We start from the raw sequence: 25,811 nt of genomic DNA, 5'->3' as shown, positions 1-25,811 counted from the left end.
AGCAGCGTAGTGTAGTGGATAGAGCATAGGCCTGGGAATCAGAAGGTCCTGGGTTCCAATCCTGACTCTGCCACTTGTCTGCTGTGTGACCTTGGGAAAGTCACTTCACTTCACTGCACCTCTGTTACCTCATCTGTAAAATGAGGATTAAGACTGTGAGCCCTATGTGTGACAGGGAATGCGTCCAACCTGATTAGCTTGTTTCTACCTCAGCGCTTAGTACAGTGCCTGGCACATAGTAAGCACTTAACAAACACTATCATTATCATCATTATTATTATTGTTGTTATTAAATACCATAAGAAGTTACCATTATCCTCATTAGAGGAAATTGAGGTTCATAGAGCTTAAGTGACTTTGTCTATGGTTACACAACAGTCCAAGAACAGAGCTGGGTTGTGAGCTTTGGACTCCTGTCTCTCCTTCTGAGCTCTTTCCATTAGGCCATGCTGTTCTGAACCATATGTTATTATTGGCTGGGTAATATGACACAAGGTCATATTGATTGTTGTGGAGTCCCAGGGACTTGATTCCCTCATCTCCAGTTGTCCAACTCCAGCCTTACCCATATCAGCCTCTGGTGCTGTTTGCCTACAGAAGTAGCTCTCTGGTCCAGCTCCTTGGCAGCAGCCCTCACATCAGAGGACACAGACTGTGACTGACTCTGGCACCCAACGTGACACTCTGCAACTCCTGAGGAAGAGCGCGTTAGGGAATGATTATCCCCGCAGGGAAATGATCTCCAGTTTTGGCCTGAGGTCTGGGGTAGCAAGAGGTGTGCCCCCGCCCCCCTCCCCGTGATGGTACTTAGCAGGGGTAGGAATGAGTGGCACAGGGCACGGTTGGGTGGAGGAGAGGAGGGCAGAGGACAACTGGCAGAGTCAGTGCCTCTGCTGGGGTCCAACAGACAGGGGTAAGGCAGGAGTTGGGCATGGGGACCATGGTGGCTCTGGCCCTGGGGTGCCCTATTGGACCCCAGCTTCCATTCATACCTGTCCTTGGTCAGTTAATGTATCCACTGGGCATCTGCCCAGAGTTAGAGGACCTGGAGTAGGGAGGAATAGAGGTGATTCTCTAAATGCAAGACATTGACTCCACCCAGGAATGATTTAACAATTCTAGCAATTGTCCACCTCATGAAAGACTCTAAATGCAAACAGAAGGCATAAACCTACCACACAGAAATGTCCCCAGGTAGCTGAGGCTCCCTGGAATCCACTGGAATGACCAGAGACTTCTGGGACCAGTCTACGAAAGGCTTCCTAAAGTAGGTAGGTTTTTCAGTGGAACAATGAATAATAATAAAATGGTACTCTGTAAGTGCTTACAATGTGCCAAGCACTGTACTAAGCACTGGTGTAGATACAAGATAATCAAGTTGGACACAGTCCCTCTCCCTCATGGGGCTCACAGTCCAATCAATCAGTTGTATTTATTGTATCAGTACTGTTTATGAAAGGGGATCCTGGAAAACCTTCAGCTGCAATGTGGAGGGCAGACTAGAGGGAGGAAAGGCTGGAGAGAGGGAATCTACCTCCGAAGTTGGGGTTAATTCCAGTCTGGAGGGAGTCAAGGCCTGAGTTTAGACAGAGGCTGGGGAAGTGAGGAGGAAGGGGTAGGCCTGACACTGAGAGAGGTCCCCTTAATAATATTTATTAAGGGCTTGTTGTGTGCCAAATACTGTACTAAGGTCTGCGGTACATACAAGATAATCAAGTCAGACAGTCTCTGACCCATATGGAACTCACAGTCTAAGCAGAAGATAGAACAAATATCTAATTCCCATTTTCAGGTGAGGAAACTCAGGCACAGAGAAGTTGAGTGACTTGATAGAGATTATGTAGCAGGCAAGTGACAGAGTCAGGATCAGGACCCAGGTCTTCTGATTCTTAGATCCAGGTTCTTTCCACTTGGCCCCACTGCTTCCCATTAAAGTGGGAGCTCCTTGAGGACAGGGGGTGTGTCGTGTCTCTGATGCACTTTCTCAAGCCCTTAGAGCAGTACTTGATCCTCAGTAGGCATTCAATGAACACCATTGATCAGAAGTAGGGGAAGAAAGAGCAGGGCTTGGTGTTGGCCTGACTGCAGCGAAGAGACACGGGAAGTCACATATCATTAAGGGAGAGCAGGAGGACTGAAAGGAGTACTACAGTGGCAGGCTGGGGGAGAAAATGGTGAGAAGGTGCTAGGGGAAGCTCGGACACTCGGTTTTAGGCAACAACCTCCGTCCCTAAGCTCCCAAGTTCCCCTCCTATCATTCAAACAGTGGCATTGATTGCAGGCCTGCTGTGTGCAGAGCACTGTGCTATGTACTTGACAATGCAATGGAGTAGTAGTAGCAGCATTAGACATGATTGATTGATGCACTGTACAGTTTTAGGCATTTAGGAGGTACACAATAAAGAAGTGATATCTTTCCTGCCCACAGGGAGCATGCACTCTAAAGAGGGAGACAGTTATAAGAATGTCAAAATTTTCAGTTGTACTTTCAGTCCTTTAGCTGTATATATGAGAGTGCCAAAGAGGGAGTATAAATTAGTTCCCAAGTGTTAGAGCTGGCTGATGGGTTAATAGAGCATAAGGTTCTGGTAAACTCATTGGGGGCTGTTGGAACAGTTGGGATTTTAGGAGGGTTATGAATGTGGGTGAGAGCTGCGGTCTGCCTGATATGAGGAAGGAGGGAGTTCCTAGCTGGAGGGAACAGTTTGAGCTAGGGAAAGGAGGCAGGAGACTTGAGAGCAGGGTTCAGCTAGGAGGCTGGCTTAAGAGGAAGTGAGAGCTTGTGGGGAATAATGGATGAGGAGAGCAGAAAGGTCCAGTGCGGTAAGTTGGTGGAGAGCCTTGAAACCTCTTTTGAGGAGATTTTCTTTTTTTATGGTATTTGTTAGGGCTTACTATATGTCAAACATGTTTCTAAGGGCTGTGGTAGGTACAAGTTAATTAGGTCAGACACAGTCCCTGTCCCACATGGGGCTCACAGCCTAAATAGGAGGGAGAACAGGAATTGAATCCCCATTTTAAAGTGGAGAAAACTGAGGCACAGAGAAGTAAAATGACTTGCCCAAGATCACACAGTGAGCAATAGACAGAGTTAGGATTACAACCCAGGTCCTCAGACTCCAATTCTCTCCTAGATCCGCTCCAATCTGGCTTTCAGCCCCTTCATTCCACAGCAACAGCCCTCTCTAATGTAACTAATGACTTCCTTCTTGCCAAATCTGATGGACTCTACTCCATCCTAATCCTCCTAAACCTCTCAGTTGCCTTTGACACTGTAGACCACCCCCTTTTCTTTCTTTTCTTGCTTTCTTTATCCAACCTTGGATTCACTGACACTGTCCTCTCCTTTTTCTCCTCCTATCTCTCTGACCACTCCTTTTCAGTCTCTTTTGCTGGCTCCTCCTCTGCTTCCCACCCTCTGACAGTAGGGGGTCCCTCATGGCTCAGTTCTAGGTCCCCTTCTATTCTCCCTCTACTCCCACTCCCTTAGAGAACTCCTTGGAGTGACTCCCATGGCTTCGATTACAGTGCTCCACACACAGTAAGTGCTCAATAAGTACGATTGAATGAATGAATGAATCTCTATGCAGATGGTCCCCAAATCTACATCTCCAGCCCTGACCTCTCTCCTTACCTGCAATCTCACATTTCGTTCATTCATTCATTCATTCAATCGTATTTATTGAGCCCTTACTGTGTGCAGAGCACTGTACTAAGCACTTGGCAAGTACAAGTTGGCAACATATAGAGACAGTCCCTACCCAACAGCGGGTTCACAGTCTAGAAGGGGGAGACAGACAACAAAACAAAACATATTAACAAAATAAAATAAATAGAATAAATATGTACAAGTAAAATAAATAAATAGAGAAATAAATATGTACAAACATATATACATATATATAGGTGCTGTGGGGAGGGGAAGGAGGTAAGGCGGGGGGATAGGGAGGGGGAGGAGGGCGAGAGGAAGGAGGGGGCTCAGTCTGGGAGCCCCTCCTCCTACCTCCAAGACCTATCTCCTATCTCCTTGGATGTCCTGCTGACATCTCAAATTAAGCATGCCTAAAACTGAATTCCTTATCTTCTCCCCCAAACCCTGTTTCCCCCCATATTTCCCATCACTGCAGACAACACCACTATCCTCTCTGTCTCACAAGCCCATAACCTTGGCTTTGTCCTTGACTCACCTCTCTCATTCCACCCACATATTCAATCTGCCAACAAATCCTGTCGGCTCTACTTTCAGAACATTGCTAAAATCCGCCCTTTCCTCTCCATCCAAACTGCTACAGTGCTGAACCAAGTACTTGCCTTGACTACTGCATCTGTCTCCTCACTGACCTCCCTGCCTCCTGTCTATCCCCACTCCAATCCATACTTCATTCAGCTGCATGGATCATCTATCAACAAAAACGTTCAGTACATATTTTCCCACTCCTCAATAACCTCCAGTTGTTGCCCATCTACCTCAACATCAAACAGAAACCCCTTACTGTCAGCTTTAAAGCACTCAGTCAGCTTGCCCCATCCTACCTCACCTCGCTAATTGCCTCGTGGCTCAGTGGAAAGAGCATGGGCTTTGGAGTCAGTGGTCATGGGTTCAAATCCCGGCTCCGCCAATTGTCAGCTGTGTGACTTTGGGCAAGTCACTTTAATTCTCTGTGCCTCAGTTACCTCATCTGTAAAATGGGGATTGACTGTGAACCCCCCGTGGGACAACCTGATCACTCTGTAGCCTCCCCAGTGCTTAGAACAGTGCTTTGCACATAGTAAGTGCTTAATAAATGCCATTATTATTATTACTACAGCCCAGCCCCCGCACTTCACTCCTCTGGCACCAACTTAATCACTGTGCCCCAATCTTGTCTATCTCACTGCTAGCACTGGATTAAGCACTGGGGTAGATACAAGATAATTAGGTCCCACATGGGACCGACAGTCTGTCTTGTTTTGTCCTATGCTGTCAAATTGTCTCCAACCCATAGCAATACCACTGACACATCTCTCCCAGAATGCCCCATTTCCATCTGCAATAGTTCTGGTAGTGTATCCCTAGAGGTTTCTTGGAAAAATATGGAAGTGGTTTACCATTGCCTCCTTCCACGTGGTAAACTTGAATTTCTGCCCTCGACTCTCTCCCATGCCACTGCTGCCCAGCATAGGTGAATTTTGACTTGCAACAGATTGCCTTCCACTCACTAACCACTGCCCAAGCTAGGAATGGAATGGGTATGCCTGTGCTTGACTCTCCCTCCCATAGTCGAGACTGGTAGGATACTGCAAACTCTCCAGGTGCGACCCTGAGAGGGGATCCACTAGACACACCGCTTTTTAATTCTAAGCTTCAACGAAGTAAAGAGCAATGCATCTGGAGAAAAACCCAGCCATGTGATCCCCCACAACTTGTCTGCTGTGTAACCTTGGGCAAATCACTTCACTTCTCTGTGCCTAAGTTACCTCGTCCGTAAAATGGGGATTAAGACTTTGAGCCCCATGAGAGACATGGACTCTGTCCAATCTGATTAGCTTATATCTACCCCAGTATTTAGTACAGTACCTGGCACATAGTAAACACTCAACAAATTCCACTAAAAAAAAAAAAGAAAAAATGGTTTATCGAGAGCAGCTTCTCCTACTGCAGGGGCCCTGCTTGACTTCACTGGCCCAGCTTGTGGCCCCCTCTGATGGCACATTGTGCTGTTCAATCCACAGCCAACAACTGGCCCATTTTGGCATGCAATCTGGCAGGCTGGGAGGTGTGGGTGTGTTGGATTCTGTGCACCCGCCCCTCCTTCCCTTTCCCCAAACACTCTGGATGCTTTTCCTGAAGGCACTGGGGCTCCTTTAATCTACACAAGAAGTGGTGAAACATTGATCGATTGCTTGGGAGAGGCGGTTGTTACTGATGAAAATGGCTTTGGTAGGGAGACTCTCTGTGAGGTTAGGCAGCGACCATTCCATTGGTGCCCATCCTAGATGGGTTCTGCCTTGGGGCAGAAGAGCCTCTGAATCAATCAATCAATCAATCGTATTTATTGAGTGCTTACTATGTGCAGAGCACTGTACTAAGCGCTTGGGAAGTACAAATTGGCATCACATAGAGACAGTCCCTACCCGATAGTGGGCTCACAGTCTAAAAGGGGGAGACAGAGAACAGAACCAAACATACCAACAAAATAAAATAAGTAGGATAGAAATGTACAAGTAAAATAAATAAATAAATAAATAAACAGAGTAATAAATATGTACAACCATATATACATATATACAGGTGCTGTGGGGAGGGGAAGGCGGTAAGGCGGGGGGGATGGAGAGGGGGACGAGGGGGAGAGGAAAGAAGGGGCTCAATCTGGGAAGGCCTCCTGGAGGAGGTGAGCTCTCAGCAGGGCCTTGAAGGGAGGAAGAGAGCTAGCTTGGCGGATGGGCAGAGGAAGGGCATTCCAGGCCCGGGGGATGACGTGGGCCGGGGGTCGATGGCGGGACAGGCGAGAGCGAGGTACAGTGAGGAGATTAGTGGTGGAGGAGCGGAGGGTGCGGGCTGGGCAGTAGAAGGAGAGAAGGGAGGTGAGGTAGGAGGGGGCGAGGTGATGGAGAGCCTTGAAGCCCAGGGTGAGGAGTTTCTGCCTGATGCGCAGATTGATCGGTAGCCATTGGAGGTTTTTGAGGAGGGGAGTGATATGTCCAGAGCGTTTCTGGACAAAGATAATCCGGGCAGCAGCATGAAGTATAGATTGAAGTGGAGAGAGACACGAGGATGGGAGATCAGAGAGAAGGCTAGTGCAGTAGTCCAGACGGGATAGGATGAGAGCTTGAATTAGCAGGGTAGCGGTTTGGATGGAGAGGAAAGGGCGGATCTTGGCAATGTAGGCCACTGAAAGTCCTTCACTCCCCACCTCCTGCTCTCTACATCCAACTGATGGTCTCTCCACAGAGGCTGACCGTCGTGCTTGCCCTGGCGACACTGGTGGCCGCATTTGGATCATCCTTCCAGTATGGATATAATGTGGCTGTCATCAACTCTCCAGCACTGGTAGGGTCCTCCGTTGTTCATGAAATGATTTCCCAGAAAAACAAGGCATAGAGCCTAAGATTAGCAGCATGATATTGAGATGCAGCATGACCTAGTGGATAGGCCACTGGCCTGGAGTCAGAAGGACATGGGTTCTAATGCTGCCTCCATCACTAGTCTGCTCTGTGACCTTGGACAAGTCACTTCACTATGCCTCAGTTACCTCATCTGTAAAATGAGGATTGAGACTGTGAGCGCCACATGGAACAAGGACTGTGCCCAACCTGATTTGCTTGTATCCACCCCAGGGGTACATAGTGAGCACTTAACAAATTCCACAGTTATCATTATTATCATTATTATTATTATTATGTGGGTCATGGACTGTGTACAACTTGATTAGCTGCTACTTACCCCAGCACTTAGTTCAGTGCCTGGCACGTACTAAGTGCTTAAGAAATACCATACCAAAAGAGATCATAAGCATTGCCATTATTGGAGCAGGCCAAAAGTCCATCCAGCCCAGTATTTTGTAGCTGGGCAAAGGGATTCAGTGGTACCCTTACATCCTCTGCATCCCTCCCATTCCACTGATAGCCCAAGATAGGCCCCTTGCCTATAAATGTATCAAAACCTATTTTCAATTGGCTGAGAATTTTTCCTGCATCACTTTTAGATTGTAAGCTCATTAAGGGCAGGGAACATGCCTACCAACCTGTTAAACTGTACTTTCCCAAGTGCTTGATACAGTGCACTGCTCCCTGTGGGAGTTCAGTAAATAACATTAACTAACACAGTGACTTTCTCTCCTTTGCTCCTATCTAGTCCTTACAAGATCACTTTAGAGTCTGTGACCCTTGGGAGTGAAACTGTTTCAACCACCTTTCTTCCTTTTTTTATGGTATTTGTTAAAGTGCTGCTATATGCCAGGCACTGCACTAAGCGCTGGGGTACATACAAGATAGTCAGGTTGGGCACAGTCCATGTCCCACAAGGGACTCATAGTCTTAATCCCCATTTTACAGATGAGGGAACTCATCACACACACCAGACAAGGGATGGAGCTCTGATTGGAACCCAGGTCCTCTGATTCCCAGGCCCATGCTCTCTCCGATAGGCCACACTACTTCTCGGCACATCTTTCCTCAAAGTAACGCGGTCTAACAGCTGCAGATGTTTTTTCTTCCTGGGCCAAGTTGGGTGTTTCTGTCTTCCAGTTCATGCAAGAATTTTACAACCAAACCTACCATGAGAGAACAGGACAGTATATGGACGAGAACTTCTTCACCTTGCTCTGGTCTCTCAGCGTGTCCATGTTTCCCCTGGGAGGCTTCCTGGGCTCTTTAATGGTTGGCCCAATGGTGAACAAATGTGGCAGGTAAGTGAGACAGTGCCACGGTCTGTCAGAAACCAATATTCAAGTCCTGGGCAGATGACAAGATAAGATGATTAATATTAGTAATAATAAGCATTTACTATGTACCAAGCACTGCGCTAAGTGTTGGTGTTGGTACAAGACAATTGGCTCAAACACAATCCCTATCCCACCTGGGTTGCAGTAGGAAATCAGTGAGGTAAAGTAGGAGGGGACAAGGTGATTGAGTCTTTAGAGCTGATGGAAAGGAGTGTCTGATGTGGAGGTTCTTAAGGAGTGGGGAAACATGGACTGAATTTCTTTTAGAAATGTCATCTGGGCAGCAGAGTGAAGTATGAGCTGGAGTGGGGAGAGTCAGTGAGGAGGCTTATGCAGTAGTCAAGGCAAGATAGAATATGTGCTTGGATATCTGCATAGTAGCAGTTTGGATGGAGAGACAAGATTTTATAAATGTTGCGAAGATAGAACTGACAGGATTTGGTGGCAGACAGAATATACACATTGAATGAGAGAAATGAATTATAGATAATGCCAAGCTTACAGTTTCAGAAGACATGGAGGATAGCAGTGTTGTCTACAGTTATGGGAAAGTCAGGAAGAGGACAGAGATGCGTGAGGAGATGAAGAGTTCTGTTTTGGACATATTAAGTGTGAGATGTCAGTGGGGCATCAGTCAATCAATTGTATTTATAAACTGCTTACTGCATTCAGAACACTGTACTAAGTGCTTGGGAGAGTTCAATATAACAGAGTTGGTAGCCACAGTCCCTGTCCACAGCAAACTTATAGTCTAGAGTTAGAGATGCATGAAGGCAAGAGGAAAGGAGAGGCTGGAGAGGAAGAATTGGGAATCATCTTTTTAGAGATGGAATTGAAGCCATGGGAGTGAATGGATTCTCCAAGGGAGTTGATGTAGATGGAGAATAGAAGGGAACCCATAACTGAGCACTGAGGGACTACCACACTTAGTGGGAGGGAGGCAGAAGAGAAAGCTGGGAAGAGACCAAGAGGTGTGTTCAGAGAGGTGGAAGACCATGAGAAGACAGTGTCAATGAAGTCAAAGTAAGATGATTCAAAGGGAAGGGGGTAGTCCCCAGTGTCAAAGGCAGCTGAGAAAATAAGGATTAAAATGGAATAGAGACTGTTGAATTTGGCAAGAAGGAGGACATTGAATATAGAGAGGGGATTTTCCATGGACTGGGTGTGGGGGATATAAGGGGGTGTGGCGGTGGAGGGATTGGAAGCCAGATTGGAGGGGATCAAGGAGAGAATTGGAGGAAAGTGGAAACAGCAGGGGAAGGCAACTCACTCAAGGAGTTTGGAGAGGAATGGTAGGAGGGCAATAACAGGAGGAAGCCATGAAGTCAAGTGAGAGGTTTTTATTTTTAGATTAGGGGTACATAAACATTTTTAAAAGCAGTGAGGAAGAAGCCACTGAAAGAGTGAATGGTTGAAGATAGTGGTCAGAGAAGAAAGAAGAGAGTTTATCATTGACTCTTCCTCTTCTTCAGCCCCATACTCAGTCTTTTACCAAATCCTGTAGGTTTTTCTTCCATGCTGTTTCCCAGATCTGCCCTTCCCCATCCAGTCAAACAGCCAACATGCTGGTCCAGACACTTGTCACTTCCCAGGTTGACTACAGCATCAGTCTTGTTGCTGCCTCCCTGACCCTCTCTGTTCCATACTTCACTCTCCTGCCCAGGTCATTTTTCTAAAACTTAAATCCTGCTATAATTACTGTATCAGCCTCCTTGATGATCCCCCTGCCTCCTGTCTCTCCCCACTTCAGTCCATTCTTCACTCTAGTTCTTGGTCCCCTTCTGTTCTCTATCTACACTCACTCCCTTGGTGAACTCATTTGCTCCCATGGCTTCAACTATCATCTCTGTGCTGATGACACCCAAATCTACATCTCTGCCCCTGCTCTCTCTCCTTCCCTTCAGGCTTGTGTCTCCTCCTGCCTTCAAGACAACTCCATCTGGATGTCTGCCTGCCATCTAAAACTCAGTATGTCCAAGACTGAACTCCTTATCTTCCCTCCCAAACCCTGCCCTCTCCCTGACTTTCCCATCACTGTTGATGGCACTACCATTCTTCCCATCTCACAAGCCCGCAACCTTGGTGTCATCCTCGACTCTGCTCTCTTGTTCACCCCTCATATCCAATCCATCACCAAAACCTGCTGGTCTCACCTTTGCAACATCGCCAAGATCCACCATTTCCTCTCCATCCAAACCGCTACCCTGCTGGTTCAATCTCTCATCCTATCCCGACTGGATTACTGCATCAGCCTCCTCGCTGATCTCCCATCCTCCTGTCTCTCCCCACTTCAATCTATACTTCACTTTGCTGCCCGGATCATCTTTGTGCAGAAATGCTCTGGGCATGTTACTCCCCTCCTCAAAAATCTCCAGTGGCTGCCAGCCAACCTACGCATCAAGCAAAAACTCCTCACTCTTGGCTTCAAGGCTCTCCATCACCTTGCCCCCTCCTACCTCACCTCCCTTCTTTCCTTCTACAGCCCAGCCCACACCCTCCACTCCTCTGCCACTAACTTCCTCACTGTGCCTTGCTCTTGCCTGTCCCGCCGTCCACCCCGGCCCATGTCCTCCCCCTGGCCTGGAATGCCCGCCCTCCGCACATCCGCCAAGCCAGCTCTCTTCCTCCTTTCAAAGCCCTACTGAGAGCTCACCTCCTCCAGGAGGCCTTCCCAGACTGAGCCCCCTCCTTCCTCTCCCCCTCCTCCCACTCCCCATACCCCCGCCCTACCTCCTTCCTCTCCCCACAGCAGCTGTATATATGTAATAGATTTATTACTCTATTTTACTTGTACATATTTACTATTCTATTTTATTTTGTTAATATGTGTTTTGTTGTCTGTCTCCCCCTTCTAGACTGTGAGCCTGCTATTGGGTAGGGACTGTCTCTATATGTTACCGACTTGTACTTCCCAAGCACTTAGTACAGTGCTCTGCACACAGTAAGCCCTCAATAAATACGATTGAATGAATGAATGAATGAACTCTGCTGCCCAGATAATTGTTGTACGAAAGTGTTCAGTCCACGTTTCTAAACTCCTCAAGAACCTTCAGTGGTTGCCCATTCACAACTGCATCAAACAGAAACTCCTTATCATCAGCTTTAAAGCACACAATAACCTTGCCCCCCTCTTATCTCACTTCACTGCTCCCTACTACAAGCCAGCCCACAAACTTTCTCCTCTAATGCCAACCTACTCACTGTACCTCCATTTTGACGTCTCACCACCAGCCTTTTGTCTATGTCCTGCTTCTTGCATGGAACACTCTCCCTCTTCATAGCCTAGGGACAATTACTCCTCCTGCCTTCAAAGCCTTACTGAAGGCACATCTCCTCCAAGAGGCCTTCCCAGACTTAGCCCCCCTTTCTTCTTCTCCCACTTCTTTCTGCGTCACCCTTGCACTTGAATTTTCCCCCATATTCACCCTTCCCTCAGCCCCACAGCACTTATGTCATACCTTTAATTTATTTATATTAATGTCTGTCTCCCCCTCTAGACTGTAAACTCATTATGGGCAGGGAATGTGTCTACCAACTCTGTTCTATTGTTATATTGTACTCTTCCAAGTGCTTAATACAGTGCTATGCACACAGTAAGCACTAAATAGAGTGACTGATTGAAAACATCATTATGCCCACATCTCCCTATTCCTCAAAAGCCTGCATTTGTTACCCAGTCCTCCCTACGTCAAACAGAAATTCCAGGCCATCAGCTTTATGGCACTCAAGCAGCCCTTCCCCTCTTCCTTATCCCACTGGCTCCCTTCAGTCCTCTTAAGCTCACCTTCTCCCTGTGCCTCATTCTCTTCTCCCTTGACTCCAACCTCTTGCCCTCCACTTTGCCTAGAATTCCCTCCCACTTCAAATCCATCAGACCACAGTTTTTTCCATATTCAAACCCCTCTTAAAACCTTATTTCCTTTAGAAAGCTCTCTTCTATTAACTTCTATTCCTCTTGGTTTATATCCCTCCAACTAGGGCTGAGTTAACAACCCAATTTGTCTAAGGCTAATGGATTTTGCTCCTCTCCGGATGACACATGACATCATCACCCTGGGTAGGATGACACTGAAACTGTCTCCCTGGCTTAACTGCTTAGAGCCTGGTTGAGATCTTCCTCTAGCTTCACGCTAGCTTCCCTGCTCCACTCCCTCAGCTCAGCAGACGGGGTTGGGGACATTGACCATTTGGAGTGTATGTCCTGGTAATTGCCACCGTTGTCAATTGCTAATCCCTCTACAATTATCACTTGCCAAGTGGTTGGACTAATAGTTATTGCTAATGGAGCTATTAGTATTTTGTCCCTGGGCCTGGTACTTTCTGGGAAGCAGCTGGTGCAGTTCTGCCTAGGCCAGCAACATTCCAGCCACGGTTTTGGTGGGGAGAGAAGGGAGAGAAGAGGACAGGTGAGGTGTGATTATCGAACCTGAGCTGGGGTCTTCTAAACCAGGTTTTTCTGGGGCTGCGGGTCCTGTGTGACTGGATCTGTGGTTCCCACGTGCTTTTTCCTCACTGTCCCCGGAAACAGTCCAGGGCTGCAGGGCAGAAAGGAGAGGAAATTCTTCCATTGGCAGCAGGGAAATGTTCTCTATCCGAAGCACTCAGGGGCAGCTTTTGGCAGGAGCGGGTAGGTGGCCAAAGCTCATGCAGCATGACTCAGTGGGTAGAGCATGGGCCTGGCAGTCAGAAGGACCTGGGTTCTAATCCCAGCTCCACCACATATCTGCTATGTGACCTTGAGCAAGTCTCAGGGCCTCAGTTACCTCATCTTTAAAATGGGGATTAAGACTGAGCCTCATATGGGACAGAGACTGGGTTCAAGCTGATTAGCTTGTAACTTCCCCAGCACTTAGAAAAGTGCTTGCCACTTAGTAAGTGCTTAACAAGCACCATAATTATTATTACCGGGGACTACATTGTGAGGTGTTCAGGGTTAGGAGGTCCTAGTCTGGGGGCCCTTGGGCTTCCACCCTGGGAGCCCTGCATTAATTTGCACCTGCTCCCAGTTGTCACTCCAGCCTTTCTGAGTCCACCTAAGGACTTAAGTATTCACAACATAGTACAGCACTTGAATGCCCTATTAAGCACTAACTGATGTACTGATTCCCTTTCCTTCTTCTCATTCAAAATGTATTTTAATGTCTGTCCCCCTGATGGAGTGTAAGGTTCTCAAGGGCAGGGATTATGTCTCCTTCTGTTGCACTTTCCCAAGGGCTTACTATGACTACACATAGTAGGTGCTCAATGAATACTATTGATGGATTGATTGGTCCTAACATATTTGCACTGTTACCATTTGTATTCTCATTCATCCTCTTGTTCACATTTTGTTGAAGGATTGCAAGCCTTCTTAGATCATAAGCACTTAGAGGGCAGGAAACCTATGTTTGGCATCTGTTTTACTCTCTCAAACACTGTGTATAGTGCTTTGCAGTTAGTTGGTGCTCAATAAATGTCACTGATTGCCTGAGGTGGAAATTGGCTATTCCCATTGCCTCTGGATGTTTCTTCACCAAACCATACCTTTCTGGGCTCCCCTCAGGCAAAAAGACATTCAGCATCAGCTCACTATGGGCAGGGCATGTGACCGTTTATTGTCACATTGAACTCTTGTAAGCACTTAGTACAGCACTCTGCAAGCAGTAAGCGCTCAATAGATATGACTGAATGAACTCCCTTCCACTGGGAGACGTGGCTAGGTCGGGAAATGAGGGGTCAATCCTTCATCCTGGCCAGGGACAAGGCCTGACTGTTCTCCTTGCAGAAAGGGGACCCTGCTGATCAACAACATCTTCTCCATCATCCCTGCCATCCTGATGGGAACCAGCAAATTGGCCAAGTCATATGAGATGATCATCCTTTCCCGTATTGTGGTGGGAATTTGCGCAGGTATCCGTGTTCTGCTCTGCCATCCGGCCAAAACTGTGGGGCAAGCCGGCTTCAGAAGGGCGGGCTGGGGATGGGCTGGGTCCATTCCAGGAGCTCTTGGGTCTGGTGAGGGCCCAAGGATCAGTGATCTCCGCCACTCTTCTCTCTCTTCAGGCTTGCAGGCAGCAAAAGGGTCTGCTCTCCTAGTCATTGCCTTAGCGACAAACCAAGCTGTGACTCAGCCGAGTTCTGAAAGCTGAGCTGGGTCCTGGGGCACCTTATGGCACTCTCTATCGCTTACCTACACTGTTGCTGGGTTTCAACATCTCCAGGTGATTATCAGAGTGCTGCAGGGTGAATAGACACCGACCGATCCAACTCCCCACCCAAAGTCCTGGGGGTAGAAAGGGTCACTTGGCTCTTTGGAGAGATCCTCATCCCACTATCAGCCAGGTCCTTGGACATCCACTCGTTGGAGTTTTCCTCCAGCCATGTTAGCTCCAGGAGAAAGAAGGGAATTTTTCCATGGGTGCCTCTGTGTATGTGTGTGTGTGTGTTTTTATGATGTTTGTGTGTATGTGAGCATATGGTAATATGAGCCCTGTGCATTGTATATTTATCATGTTATTATGTATATACATGTTATTACACATATTATTACATGTATAATATATGGCATACGTATTTATAAATATATGGACATATGTAGTGATATTACTGGGTGAGACCAGCGGTGCTGCCCAATAATAATAAAATTGTGGCATTTGAGTTCTTATTTACATTGGGTAAGTCATTTAACTTCTCTGTGCCCCAGTTACCTCATCTATAAAATGGTAATTAAGACTGTGAGCCTCGTGTGGTACATGGACTGTTTCCAACCTGATTAAATCGTACCTACCCCAGTGCTTAGTACAGTGCCTGAAGCATAGTAAGTGCTTATCAAGTACCATAAAAAGTGATGAATTTCTTCCCACTACTGGCCCTCCCAACAAATGGCCATCTCTTGACCTGATTTTTCATCCCCCATTCACCAGGTTTGTCCTCCAATGTGGTTCCCATGTACTTAGGAGAACTGTCCCCCAGAAACCTGCGGGGAGCCATTGGTGTGGTGCCGCAGCTTTTCATCACAGTTGGCATCCTCATCGCCCAGATCTTTGGCCTCCGAAGCATCCTCGCAAGTGAAGAAGGTGAAGCCCAGGGTGGGGCCAGAGTGCGGCGATAAACCCTCATTGGTTCTGATGTGACACCTCCCCACTGATGACCAAAGCTGCAGTGGAGGGGGTGGAGAGGCTGGGTGGGGGAAAGAAGGGCAGCTTCCTTCTCAGAGATGGACAGAGGCTGGCTAGGATCCTCTAGACTCTAAGCTCACTCCTCAAGACTATAACCTCACTGTGGGCAGGAAATGTGTCTACCAACTATTTTATGCTGTACTCTCTCTCTAGGGTTGGCTTAGAAGCAGTGTGGCTTAGTGGAAAGAGCATGGGCTTGGGAGTCAGAGGTCGTGGGTTCTAATCCCAGCTCTGCCGTTTTTCAGCTGTGTGACGTTGGGCAAGTCACTTAACTTTCTATGTCTGTTATCTCATCTGTAAAATGGGGATTAAGACTGTGAGCCCCATAGAAGACAACCTGATTACCTTGTATCTACCACAGTGCATCATCATCATCATCATCATCAATCGTATTTATTGAGCGTTTACTATGTGCAGAGCTCTGTACTAAGCGCTTGGGAAGTACAAATTGGCAACATATAGAGACAGTCCCTACCCAACAGTGGGCTCACAGTCTAAAAGGGGGAGACAGAGAACAAAACCAAGCATACTAACAAAATAAAATAAATAGGATAGATACGTACAAATAAAATAAATAAATAAATAGAGTAATAAATATGTACAACCATATATACATATATACAGGTGCTGTGGGGAAGGGAAGGAGGTAAGACGGGGGGGATGGAGAGGGGGACGAAGGGGAGAGGAAGGAAGGAGCTCAGTCTGGGAAGGCCTCCTGGAGCAGGTGAGCTCTCAGCAAGGCCTTGAAAGGAGGAAGAGAGCTAGCTTGGTGGAGGGGCAGAGGGAGGGCATTCCAGGCCCGGGGGGTGACGTGGGCCAGGGGTCGATGGCGGGACAGGCGAGAACGAGGTACAGTGAGGAGATTAGCGGCGGAGGAGCGGAGGGTGTGGGCTGGGCGGTAGAAGGAGAGAAGGGAGGTGAGGTAGGAGGGGGCGAGGTGATGGACAGCCTTGAAGCCGAGGGTGAGGAGTTTCTGCCTGATGCGCGGATTGATTGGTAGCCATTGGAGGTTTTTGAGGAGGGGAGTAATATGCCCAGAGCGTTTCTGGACAAAGATAATCCGAGCAGCAGCATGAAGTATGGATTGAAGTGGAGAGAGACACGAGGATGGGAGATCAGAGAGAAGGCTGGTGCAGTAGTCCAGACGGGATAGGATGAGAGCTAGAATGAGCAGGGTAGCAGTTTGGATGGAGAGGAAAGGGCGGATCTTGGCAATGTTGCGGAGCTGAGACCGGCAGGTTTTGGTGACGGCTTGGATGTGAGGGGTGAATGAGAGAGCGGAGTCGAGGATGACACCAAGGTTGCGGGCTTGTGAGACGGGAAGGATGGTAGTGCCGTCAACAGAGATGGGAAAGTCAGGGAGAGGACAAGGTTTGGGAGGGAAGACAAGGAGTTCAGTCTTCGACATGTTGAGCTTTAGGTGGCGGGCAGACATCCAGATGGAGATTTCCTGAAGGCAGGAGGAGATGCGAGCCTGGAGAGAGGGGGAGAGAGTAGGGGCAGAGATGTAGATCTGGGTGTCATCAGCGTAGAGATGATAGTTGAAGCCGTGGGAGCGAATGAGGTCACCAAGGGAGTGCGTGTAGATTGAGAACAGAAGGGGACCAAGCACTGAACCTTGGGGAACCCCCACAGTAAAAGGATGGGAGGGGGAGGAGGAGCCTGCAAAAGAGACTGAGAAAGAACGACCGGAGAGATAAGAGGAGAACCAGGAGAGGATGGAGTCTGTGAAGCCAAGGTCACTGCATGGAACAGTGCTTGGCTCATAGTAAGCCCTTAACAAATACCATTATTATTATTATTATTATTATTATTATTATAATTATTATGAGACTGTGAGCTCAATGTGGGCAGGGAATGTGTCTGTTCATTTTTTATGGCATTTATCAAGTGCTTACTATGTGCAAAGCACTGTTCTAAGTGCTGGGGAGGTTACAAGGTGATCAGGTTGTCCCATAGGGGGCTCACCATCTTAATCCCCATTTTACAGATGAGGGAATTGAGGCACAGAAAAGTTAAGTGACTTGCCTAAAGTCACACAGCTGATAATTGGCAGAGCTGGGGTTCGAACCCATGACCTCTGACTCCAAAGCCCAGGCTCTTTCCACTGAGCCATGCTGCTTTATATTGTACTCTCCCAAGTGCTTAGTACAGTGCTGTGCCCACAGTAAGTGCTCAATAAATACAATTGAATGAATGAATGAATGAATCAAGGGCAATGATGAGATTCGTTGGGAGACTGGATTCGCCTGGGCAGGTTCCCCTCCAGGGAGAGGGCAGGGATGTGGGTGTTCATAGGTGATGTCAGTCTCCCCTGGGAGCTGTCTGGACTGGGTGTACGTTCTCTGCAGGCTGGACAATTCTGCTCGGCCTGACGGGTGTTCCTGCGGGGTTGCAGCTGCTCTTCCTGCCCTTCTTTCCCGAGAGCCCCAGGTACACGCTGATCCAGAAGGGAGAGGAAGAAAGAGCTCGAAGAGGTACCACAATCCCCTGATAACACAGTCCATTCCTCTTCAGGTATTCTTGAATCCACTGCCAAATTTCAGTGTCCTGTATCACTGACAGTGCCCTCCTTCACTTTCAGATAATTTCAGAGTTATTTTGGTTTAAGCATTTCTCTTCCCTTTGAAGTATTTTAACTAACTTGAATAGAATGATAGAATCCCAATCTAGTTTAGCTTCAAAACTGGCAGATTTATTTAGCTTAGAGAGTGATATCTCAAGCCTGTTAGCACCAAGTGCCTTTTTATGCCAAGGACTGTGAAAGATGATACTTGGAAAATTAAGTTCTAGATTGACATAAGTATGCACAAAACGTTGAATTCAAACTTTCCTTGCTGGTACATAGTTGTGTTGTTTGATCACGTAAAAGCCATGTTTTAAAATCAATATTTCAAAATGTATTTTTATCATTTTGGTCAATACTTTGGATCTTGGGCTTGAGAAGTAGTGTGGACTAGTGGATAGAGCATGGTTCTGGGAGTCAGAAGGACCTGGATTTTAATACCAGCTCCACCCCTCATCTGATGAGTGACCTTGGCCAAGTCACACAACTTTTCTGTGTCTGTTACCTCATTGGCCAAACGGGGATTAAGACTGCGAGCCCCATGTGGGACATGGACTGTGTATTCACATAACACTCTATTTTCATGGGAAGAGAGGGGAGAGGGCTGACTCAACTATTGATTTGGGCAGCTGTAGGGGAGGCACCTAGTGCCTACAATTCTACAGTTCCTCAGCATCCTTTGGGGCCGCAGGCCTGGTAGGGCCCCGGGAGGGACCCTCCTGTCCAAGAAGGGATCCTTCTGTCTGGGGTGGACAGGCTTGGGAGGATTTATGAGGGACTCCAGGTTGGGTGGAACCTGGGCTGCCCCGGTGTGGCCTGACTTGTATTGTCAGCCTCTCACTCTGTCCTCTCCTGCAGATTTACGGAAACTGAGAGGCTGGGACGATGTGGAGGATGAGGTGGAAGAGATGCGCCTCGAAGACCAAGCGGAGAAGGCTGAGGGACGTCTGTCCGTCCTCAACCTCTTCACCTTCCGGTCCCTGCGGTGGCAGCTCATCTCCATCATTGTCCTGATGGCCGGCCAGCAGCTGTCGGGAGTTAATGCGGTGGGTGCAGGGTCATCCTGAGGTGGGGTGGAGTCTGTCTGCCCTCAGACTTGAGTGGTTGTTCCTCAGGGGAGGTGCAAGAATCCACCCCAAGAAGAAAGCTGTGCTCCTGAATCAGAATTACTTACCCACTTCCTGTTAGTGTCTGGGGGGATATAGGGGATCTGACCTGCTTTGGCTTTTACTGGTCAGGACTGTGCCTTGGTCCCCAGTGGGCCCCTCTGACTATTTTTTCTGATCTGGTTCTAGATCTACTACTACGCAGACAGTATCTACCAGAAAGCGGGGGTAAAGGTGGATGATGTTCAATACGTGACGGCTGGCACTGGAGCAGTCAACGTAGTGATGACCTTCACAGCTGTACGTACTGGCCACCCTGAGCTGTTTGGGTTCCACAGTCAGGGATCTGGGAGAAGATGGTCCCAGGAGCATGTGAGATTCCTCAGAGAGGGGCGAGTCATGTTTTAGACTCCCGAGTTCCTTACTCCTCCCATCCCTGCACTCAGCTGCAGGCTCCAGATGGCACCGTTTTGAGTTTGTGGGTAGCAAAACTCCATGGGGGCAGTGGAAAAGATGGTCTCCACAACTCATCACTGTAGCACTTATTAAGAATTTATGATGTGCCAAGCTCTGTACTCAACACTGGGGTGGGTACAAGGTATTCAGTTCAGGCACACCCTATCACTCACTGTGCTCACAGCCTATGTGGAAGGGAGAGCAAGTATTGAGTTCCCATTTTGCAGATGAATAAACTGAGGCACCGAAAAGTTAAGTGTCTTGTCCAAGGTCACACAGCAGGCAAGTGACGGAGCTGAGTTTAGAACTCGGGTCCTCTGACTCTTAGACTTGTGTTCTTTCGACTAAGTCACACAGCTTCTCTTTTTTTTTATGGTGTTTGTTGAGTACTTACTATGTGCCAGATACTGTATGAGCTATTCAGGTTGGACATTGTCCATGTCTCATGTGGGGCTCACGGTCTTAATCCCCATTTTACAGATGAGGTAACTGAGGCACAGAGAACTCAAGTGACTTGCCCAAGGTAGCACAGCAGACAAATTGCAGAGCCACTTTGAGGTAGACTCCCAGCCTTGCTCATCTCAAGTCTCTGACCTGAGAGTTTCCTGCCCCATTGGTCCTACCCACTTACAACAGAAAACTGGCATTTAAAGTGAGCAATTAATCATTTTCCATGAGGATTAGTGTTAGTGAGTCCAACAATTCCACCTTTTCATTTCTGGTACTGCAGGGAACCAGACATACAGTGAGCTGGAAAGCCTGTGAAACACATCCCTTCAAGCAGGGATTGGGATAAGTGGTGGCTGTTGGACCCTGGGCCCCTAATCTTGATCCTGGGCCAATGTTCAGGAGGGCCACAAAATGGAGGCCATGGCCCTTGTCCCACCCCTCTGTTGTTGTAACTGGGTCTGCTCTGAGGCCAAGGAAAGGCAGAATTACTGAATTCACTCTGCCTGGAACTGAGCCCAGGAGACAGGCTATGACAGATGGAGCTTCTTGATGTGTAAAGAGGAAAAGTTGTGGGGAGGCCAAGGCATCCAGGGATCAGAACTGCAGTGGAGCAGCCCTACCAGCCCAAAGGAGTCTGGGGGATTCAAGGATTAGCTGGTTGTTTTCCAGCAGCTTTCTTGATCTGAGGGGAGTCGGGGTGGGCCCCTTGCTACTGTCCAGATCTTTGTGCAAGACCCAGGTACCCATATATGTGAAAGCCAGTTCTTACCAAAAGAATTATAGAATTTGTCAAGTGTTTATTATGTGCCAAACATATAATTCAATCAGATCAAAAACACTCCCTGTCTCACATGGGGCTCATAGTCTAAGGTATGGGAGAGGGGAACAGACATTTAATCCCCATTTTACACATGAGGAAACAGAGGCACAGAGAAATTAAGTGTCTTGCCCCAAGGCACACAGCAGGCAAGTGATGGAGCTTGGTCTAGAACCTGGGTCCCTTGACTCTCAGGCTTGGGCTCTATCCACTAGGCCTCATTGCAATTTTGGCTTTGGAGAAGGGCTGCTGCCCTCAGTACTTCTGGGGTTTGATGGGGTTCTCTTGTCCCACTAAACTTCTCTCTCGCCTTCCATTCTGGGGTTGGTGGGAGTGAAGGAAACCCCCCGAGGTTAGAAAAGTGATGGGCCACTGGGCCTGGGGCCGACTGTGCTTGCAGAGTCCTGCCCTTGGCTCCAGTGGGGCCCAGCCAGCTGGGATTTTCAGAAGCATCCTTCCCTCCAGTTGGTCATTCAGTCAGTCAATCATATTTATTGAGTGCTTACTGTATGCAGAGCACTGTACTAAAAAGTCAGGAGAGTACAATATAACAGATACATATGCAGAACAGTGTACTAAACAGTCAGGAGAGTACAATATAACAGATACATTCCCTGCCTACAATGAGCTTACAGTCTAGAGAAGGAAACAGATATTAATATAAATAAAGATGATAAATAAATCACCTTCTCTGGCAGGTCTTCATTGTGGAGGTCTTGGGGAGGAGGCTGCTGCTGCTCGTTGGCTTTGGCATCTGCTGTGTGGCCTGTGCTGTGCTGACCACGGCCCTCGCACTCCAGGTGGGGAACAAGCCCACTCTCTCCTCTGCCTTCCATGGCTGATGGGAAAGTGCAGCCCCCCTCCCCCCACCACCGGTAGGACTGGAGGGGACCCACTGGGGCCCCAGGATGGGGAGAAATACCCTTGCCCACAATCACCCATTTACCTCCCCAGAGCAGAAGTCCTCTGGGACCAGAAAAATATCCAGAGGAAACTGTGTGGGTCAGTGGGCCCAGCCTCTGTCTCCAAGCTCTTCATTCATTCATTCATTCAATTGTATTTACTGAGCGCTTACTGTGTGCAGAGCACTGTACTAAACACTTGGGAAGTACACGTTGGAGACATATAGAGATGGTCCCTACCCAACAACAGGCTTACAGTCTAGAAGGGGGAGACAGACAACAAAACAAAACATGTAGACAGGTGTCAAAATCATCAGAACATATAGAATTATAGCTATATGCACATTATTAACAAAATAAATAGAACAGTAAATATGTACAAGTAAAGCAAATAGAATAATAAATCTGTACAAATATATACAAGTGCTGTGGGGAGGGGAAGGAGGTAGGATGGGGGGATGAGGAGGGGGAGAGGAAAAAGGGGGTTCAGTCTGGGAAGGCCTCCAGGAGGAGGTGAGCTCTCAGTAGGGCTTTGAAGGGAGGAAGAGAGCTAGCTTGGCAGATGTGTGGAGGGAGGGCATTCCAGGTCAGGGGGAGGACATGGGCCAGAGGTCAATGGCGGGACAGGCGAGAACGAGGCACAGTGAGGATGTTAGTGGCAGAGGAGTGGAGGGTGCGGGCTGGGCTGTAGAAGGAAAGAAGGGAGGTGAGGTAGGAGGGGGTGTGGTGATGGAGAGCCTTGAAGCCGAGAGTGAGGAGTTTTTGCTTGATGCATAGGTTGACAAGCAGCCACTGGAGATTTTTGAGGAGGGGAGTAACATGCCCAGAGCATTTCTGCACAGAGATGATCCGGGCAGCAGTGTGAAGTATAGACTGAAGTGGGGAGAGACAGGAGAATGGGAGATCAGAGAGGAGGCTGATGCAGTAATTCAGGCTCTTCCTGTTGCCCCCTGCCCCATCAGTGTAAAGGCTCCACTAGTAGGTTCCAGCCCTGCTACAACCCGATGGGTGGACCCCGGGGATGAAAAGGTAAGGGTTCCCACCAATCCAGGCCTGCCCCCGGACAGCCCCCCGGATCACCTCTACTCTCCCCACACAGGACCAAGTGGCTGGGATGCCGATTCTCAGCATCATCTGTGTCATCATGTATGTCGTGGGGCATGCAATAGGACCCAGTAAGTATTTGGGGGCTGCTTACCTTGCCACCTCCACCCTCTCCCCAACCTATGCAGGAGGCCAAACCCCTCCAGCTACTGAAGCAGACCTGGGAGGGATTTAATGGGTGATCTTGGAAAGGCAGGGTGGACTAGTGTATCAGAGCCCTAGACTTGGGGGCGGTGGTTTGATTTTGGCCTGGCTATGCAATGGAAACCAGGCATGATGGGAAGAGCAATCAGGCTGAAATATTACATTAATGAATACATTTGAGAAGGCTTTGAACACAGGTAACTGGTTTCTTTGCAATAGAGTTGGCTATTTGGCCACATTTTCTGGAGCTTCAAGTGAGAGGGCAGTGAAGAGGTGAGTATAGAGTTCCAGGGGAGGATGCAGCAGTCCAAATGTTTTTAGGGGGAGGAGAGAGAAGCCAAAAAGGAAAACAAACAAAAGCATAGGGGGAAAAAGGAAGGATAAGGGAAAGGGGGAGAGGGAGGGCGAGCCAGAGAGCAGTCGAGAGAGGGAGACAGACAAAGTGTGCTCCAGGAACACTAACAGGGTTGCTCAGAGATGGAGAGTAGCAACAGGACAGAGTAAGAAAAAAAACCCACCTGAAAGCAACTCTTGCTACTGTTAACTACTCAGAGTTCCCATCCCAGCTACCTGACCATGACGCCAGGGGAGACAGACGTTCTGGCCCGCTGGGGAGAGTGACACCAATTGAGATTGGCATGATTTCTCTTTCTTTCTCCTTCTATCCTGCTCATCTTGGTGCTGGACTTGCCACCACCCTCACACTTTTGGCCCAAAGGACATCTGTGGGAAACCCTAACCTTCTTTTGAGTGAGAGGACCAGGGGACAAAATGAATGACCCTCCTGACCAATGCATATTGTCTGGTTGCATGCCATTTTTCTGCATTGTTCTAAGGGTTTCTTATATCATAGTAAGAAGTCCTCTTTGAGTCTGCCTTTGGAGAAAGGACACCCTACTCTCACTGATTAAAAAGCTGCGTTTGATTGGGGCAGAACATTTTCAGAATTGGTATCCATTGAATGTTCCATTAATCAACAAGGTGGGAAGACTCGAGTTCCAATTCCCCACACTCACTTTCTTCTCTTCTCTTCTTTTCTCCCTAAAGGCCCCATCCCTTCGCTAGTGATCACAGAGATGTTCCTGCAGTCCTCCCGGCCAGCAGCATACATGGTCGGGGGGACGGTTCACTGGCTCTGCAATTTCACCGTGGGGCTGGTCTTCCCTTTTATCCAGGTGAGCCTTGCCTGTCCCCAAGCTCCAGGGAAACTCATTCGGGGAAAAACTTAATAGGGAAAATACAATAACTGAAAACTGGGAGCCTAGGTGTGACATGGAGCAGAGAAGGGAACCCTAACTGGTGATCATTCCCTCAGTTCTAAGTCAGCCTCCTGTCCCAATTTAGCCAGTTTGCTAAATTTCCGAGGGTTGTCGAGCAGTTTGCCCTGGCTAGCTGGTCACTCTCCCTGGCACTGACCTCCAGGAGCTTTTGCTCAACCCATCCCAGTCGGAACATGCTCAGTACAGGCTCAAAGCAAGCAGCATGGTTTAATGGAAAGAACACGGACCCAGGAGTCAGAGAACCTGAGTTATAATCCTGCCTCTACCACTTGTCTGCTGTGTGACCTTGGGCAAACCACTTAACTTCTCTGGGCCTCAGTTACCTCATCTGTGAAATGAGGATTAAGACTGTGAGCCCCATGTGGGACAGGACTGTTTCCAACCTGTTTAGCTTGTATCTACCTTAGCACTCAGCACAGTGCCTGGCACCTAGTAAGCACATAACCAATACAATTGGAAAAAAGGTCCCACAGCATTCTAGGACTTGTAGTTTGGACACTCCAGGAAGCTGAGGAACTTTAAACTCCACACTTTCCTCCACTCCCATTCTCATGATCACTAAAAGGGAAAGAAAAACATACAACCTTGGGTTGGAAGCCCAGTGCCCTGTTTTTCAACAAGACTAGCACAACCAGCCTGTTCAGATCCCCTTGTAGGCCCTCTTCAAAGGGACGGCAGCAAAGAGCTCCTGGACTCCCTTGTATCTCGCTTGTCCTCCTGCAGGGAGCCCTTGGCCCTTACAGCTTTATCATCTTTGGTGTGATCTGCCTGCTCACCACCATCTACACCTACCTGATTGTCCCAGAGACCAAAGGCAAAACATTCATGGAGATCAATCAGATTTTCGCCAAGAGGAACCAGGTCGACATCTCGGGCAATAAGGAGGAACTAAAGGACTTCAAAACCCCCCGCTTCCTCCCTGCTGGCGTGACTGATGAACAGCCCTAAACTCTTGGGGTCACGGCTGCCCAGGGAGATCAGCCTGACACTCTTCCCTCTCCTTCTCATTTTATTTGCAACCAGCTAGCTAATTGTGCATCTGCAGAAATAGGAGTCATCCAGCATGGCTGGTAAGTTGTGTCTTTGGGCTCCCTGGCCAGCCTATGAATGCCTTCTGAGTGTTTTTCCTGCTGTCATTAAAGAGCAGCCAACTACCTTTCATCATCATCATCGTAATTATTGAGTGCTTACTGTGTGTAAAGCACTGTACTAAGCACTTGGTAGAGTACAATATAACAACAAAAAGACACATTCCAGCCCACAACTAGTTCATAGTCTAGAGGGGGAGGCAGACATTAATATAAATAAAGAAATACATATATAAATAAATTACAGATATATAAATATATATAACATATATAGAGAGAGAGAGAGATAGAAAGGTATGTACATATGTGCTATGGGGT

At 48.1% G+C, this 25,811-nt stretch overlaps 1 protein-coding gene and 1 non-coding gene across 2 annotated transcripts in view; one reads left to right on the top strand and one right to left on the bottom strand.

The window, feature by feature from the left end:
- The window catches only part of LOC119928943 (solute carrier family 2, facilitated glucose transporter member 5-like), a 28,731-nt gene extending 3,162 nt beyond the window's left edge, over positions 1-25,569 (top strand). The window contains exons 2-12 of the mRNA XM_038747502.1: positions 6,932-7,030; positions 8,227-8,387; positions 14,188-14,312; positions 15,326-15,478; positions 17,932-18,057; positions 19,005-19,192; positions 19,442-19,552; positions 21,674-21,775; positions 22,977-23,052; positions 24,173-24,300; positions 25,129-25,569. Coding sequence (XP_038603430.1) covers positions 6,932-7,030; positions 8,227-8,387; positions 14,188-14,312; positions 15,326-15,478; positions 17,932-18,057; positions 19,005-19,192; positions 19,442-19,552; positions 21,674-21,775; positions 22,977-23,052; positions 24,173-24,300; positions 25,129-25,353 — 1,494 coding nt within the window. The 3' untranslated portion in view covers positions 25,354-25,569. The remainder of the gene's footprint in view (positions 1-6,931; positions 7,031-8,226; positions 8,388-14,187; positions 14,313-15,325; positions 15,479-17,931; positions 18,058-19,004; positions 19,193-19,441; positions 19,553-21,673; positions 21,776-22,976; positions 23,053-24,172; positions 24,301-25,128) is intronic.
- Positions 5,173-5,310, bottom strand: LOC119929228. Its single transcript, XR_005451362.1, has one exon. It is a non-coding gene; the product is annotated as a small nucleolar RNA SNORA7 (small nucleolar RNA).
- Positions 25,570-25,811: the final 242 nt, after the last annotated feature.

Source organism: Tachyglossus aculeatus, chromosome 5 (genome assembly GCF_015852505.1).
Source record: "Tachyglossus aculeatus isolate mTacAcu1 chromosome 5, mTacAcu1.pri, whole genome shotgun sequence".
Taxonomy (NCBI): Eukaryota; Metazoa; Chordata; class Mammalia; order Monotremata; family Tachyglossidae; genus Tachyglossus; species Tachyglossus aculeatus.
The sequence above is the reverse complement of the archived record's forward strand: the minus strand, read 5'-3'. Positions and strand labels throughout refer to the sequence as shown.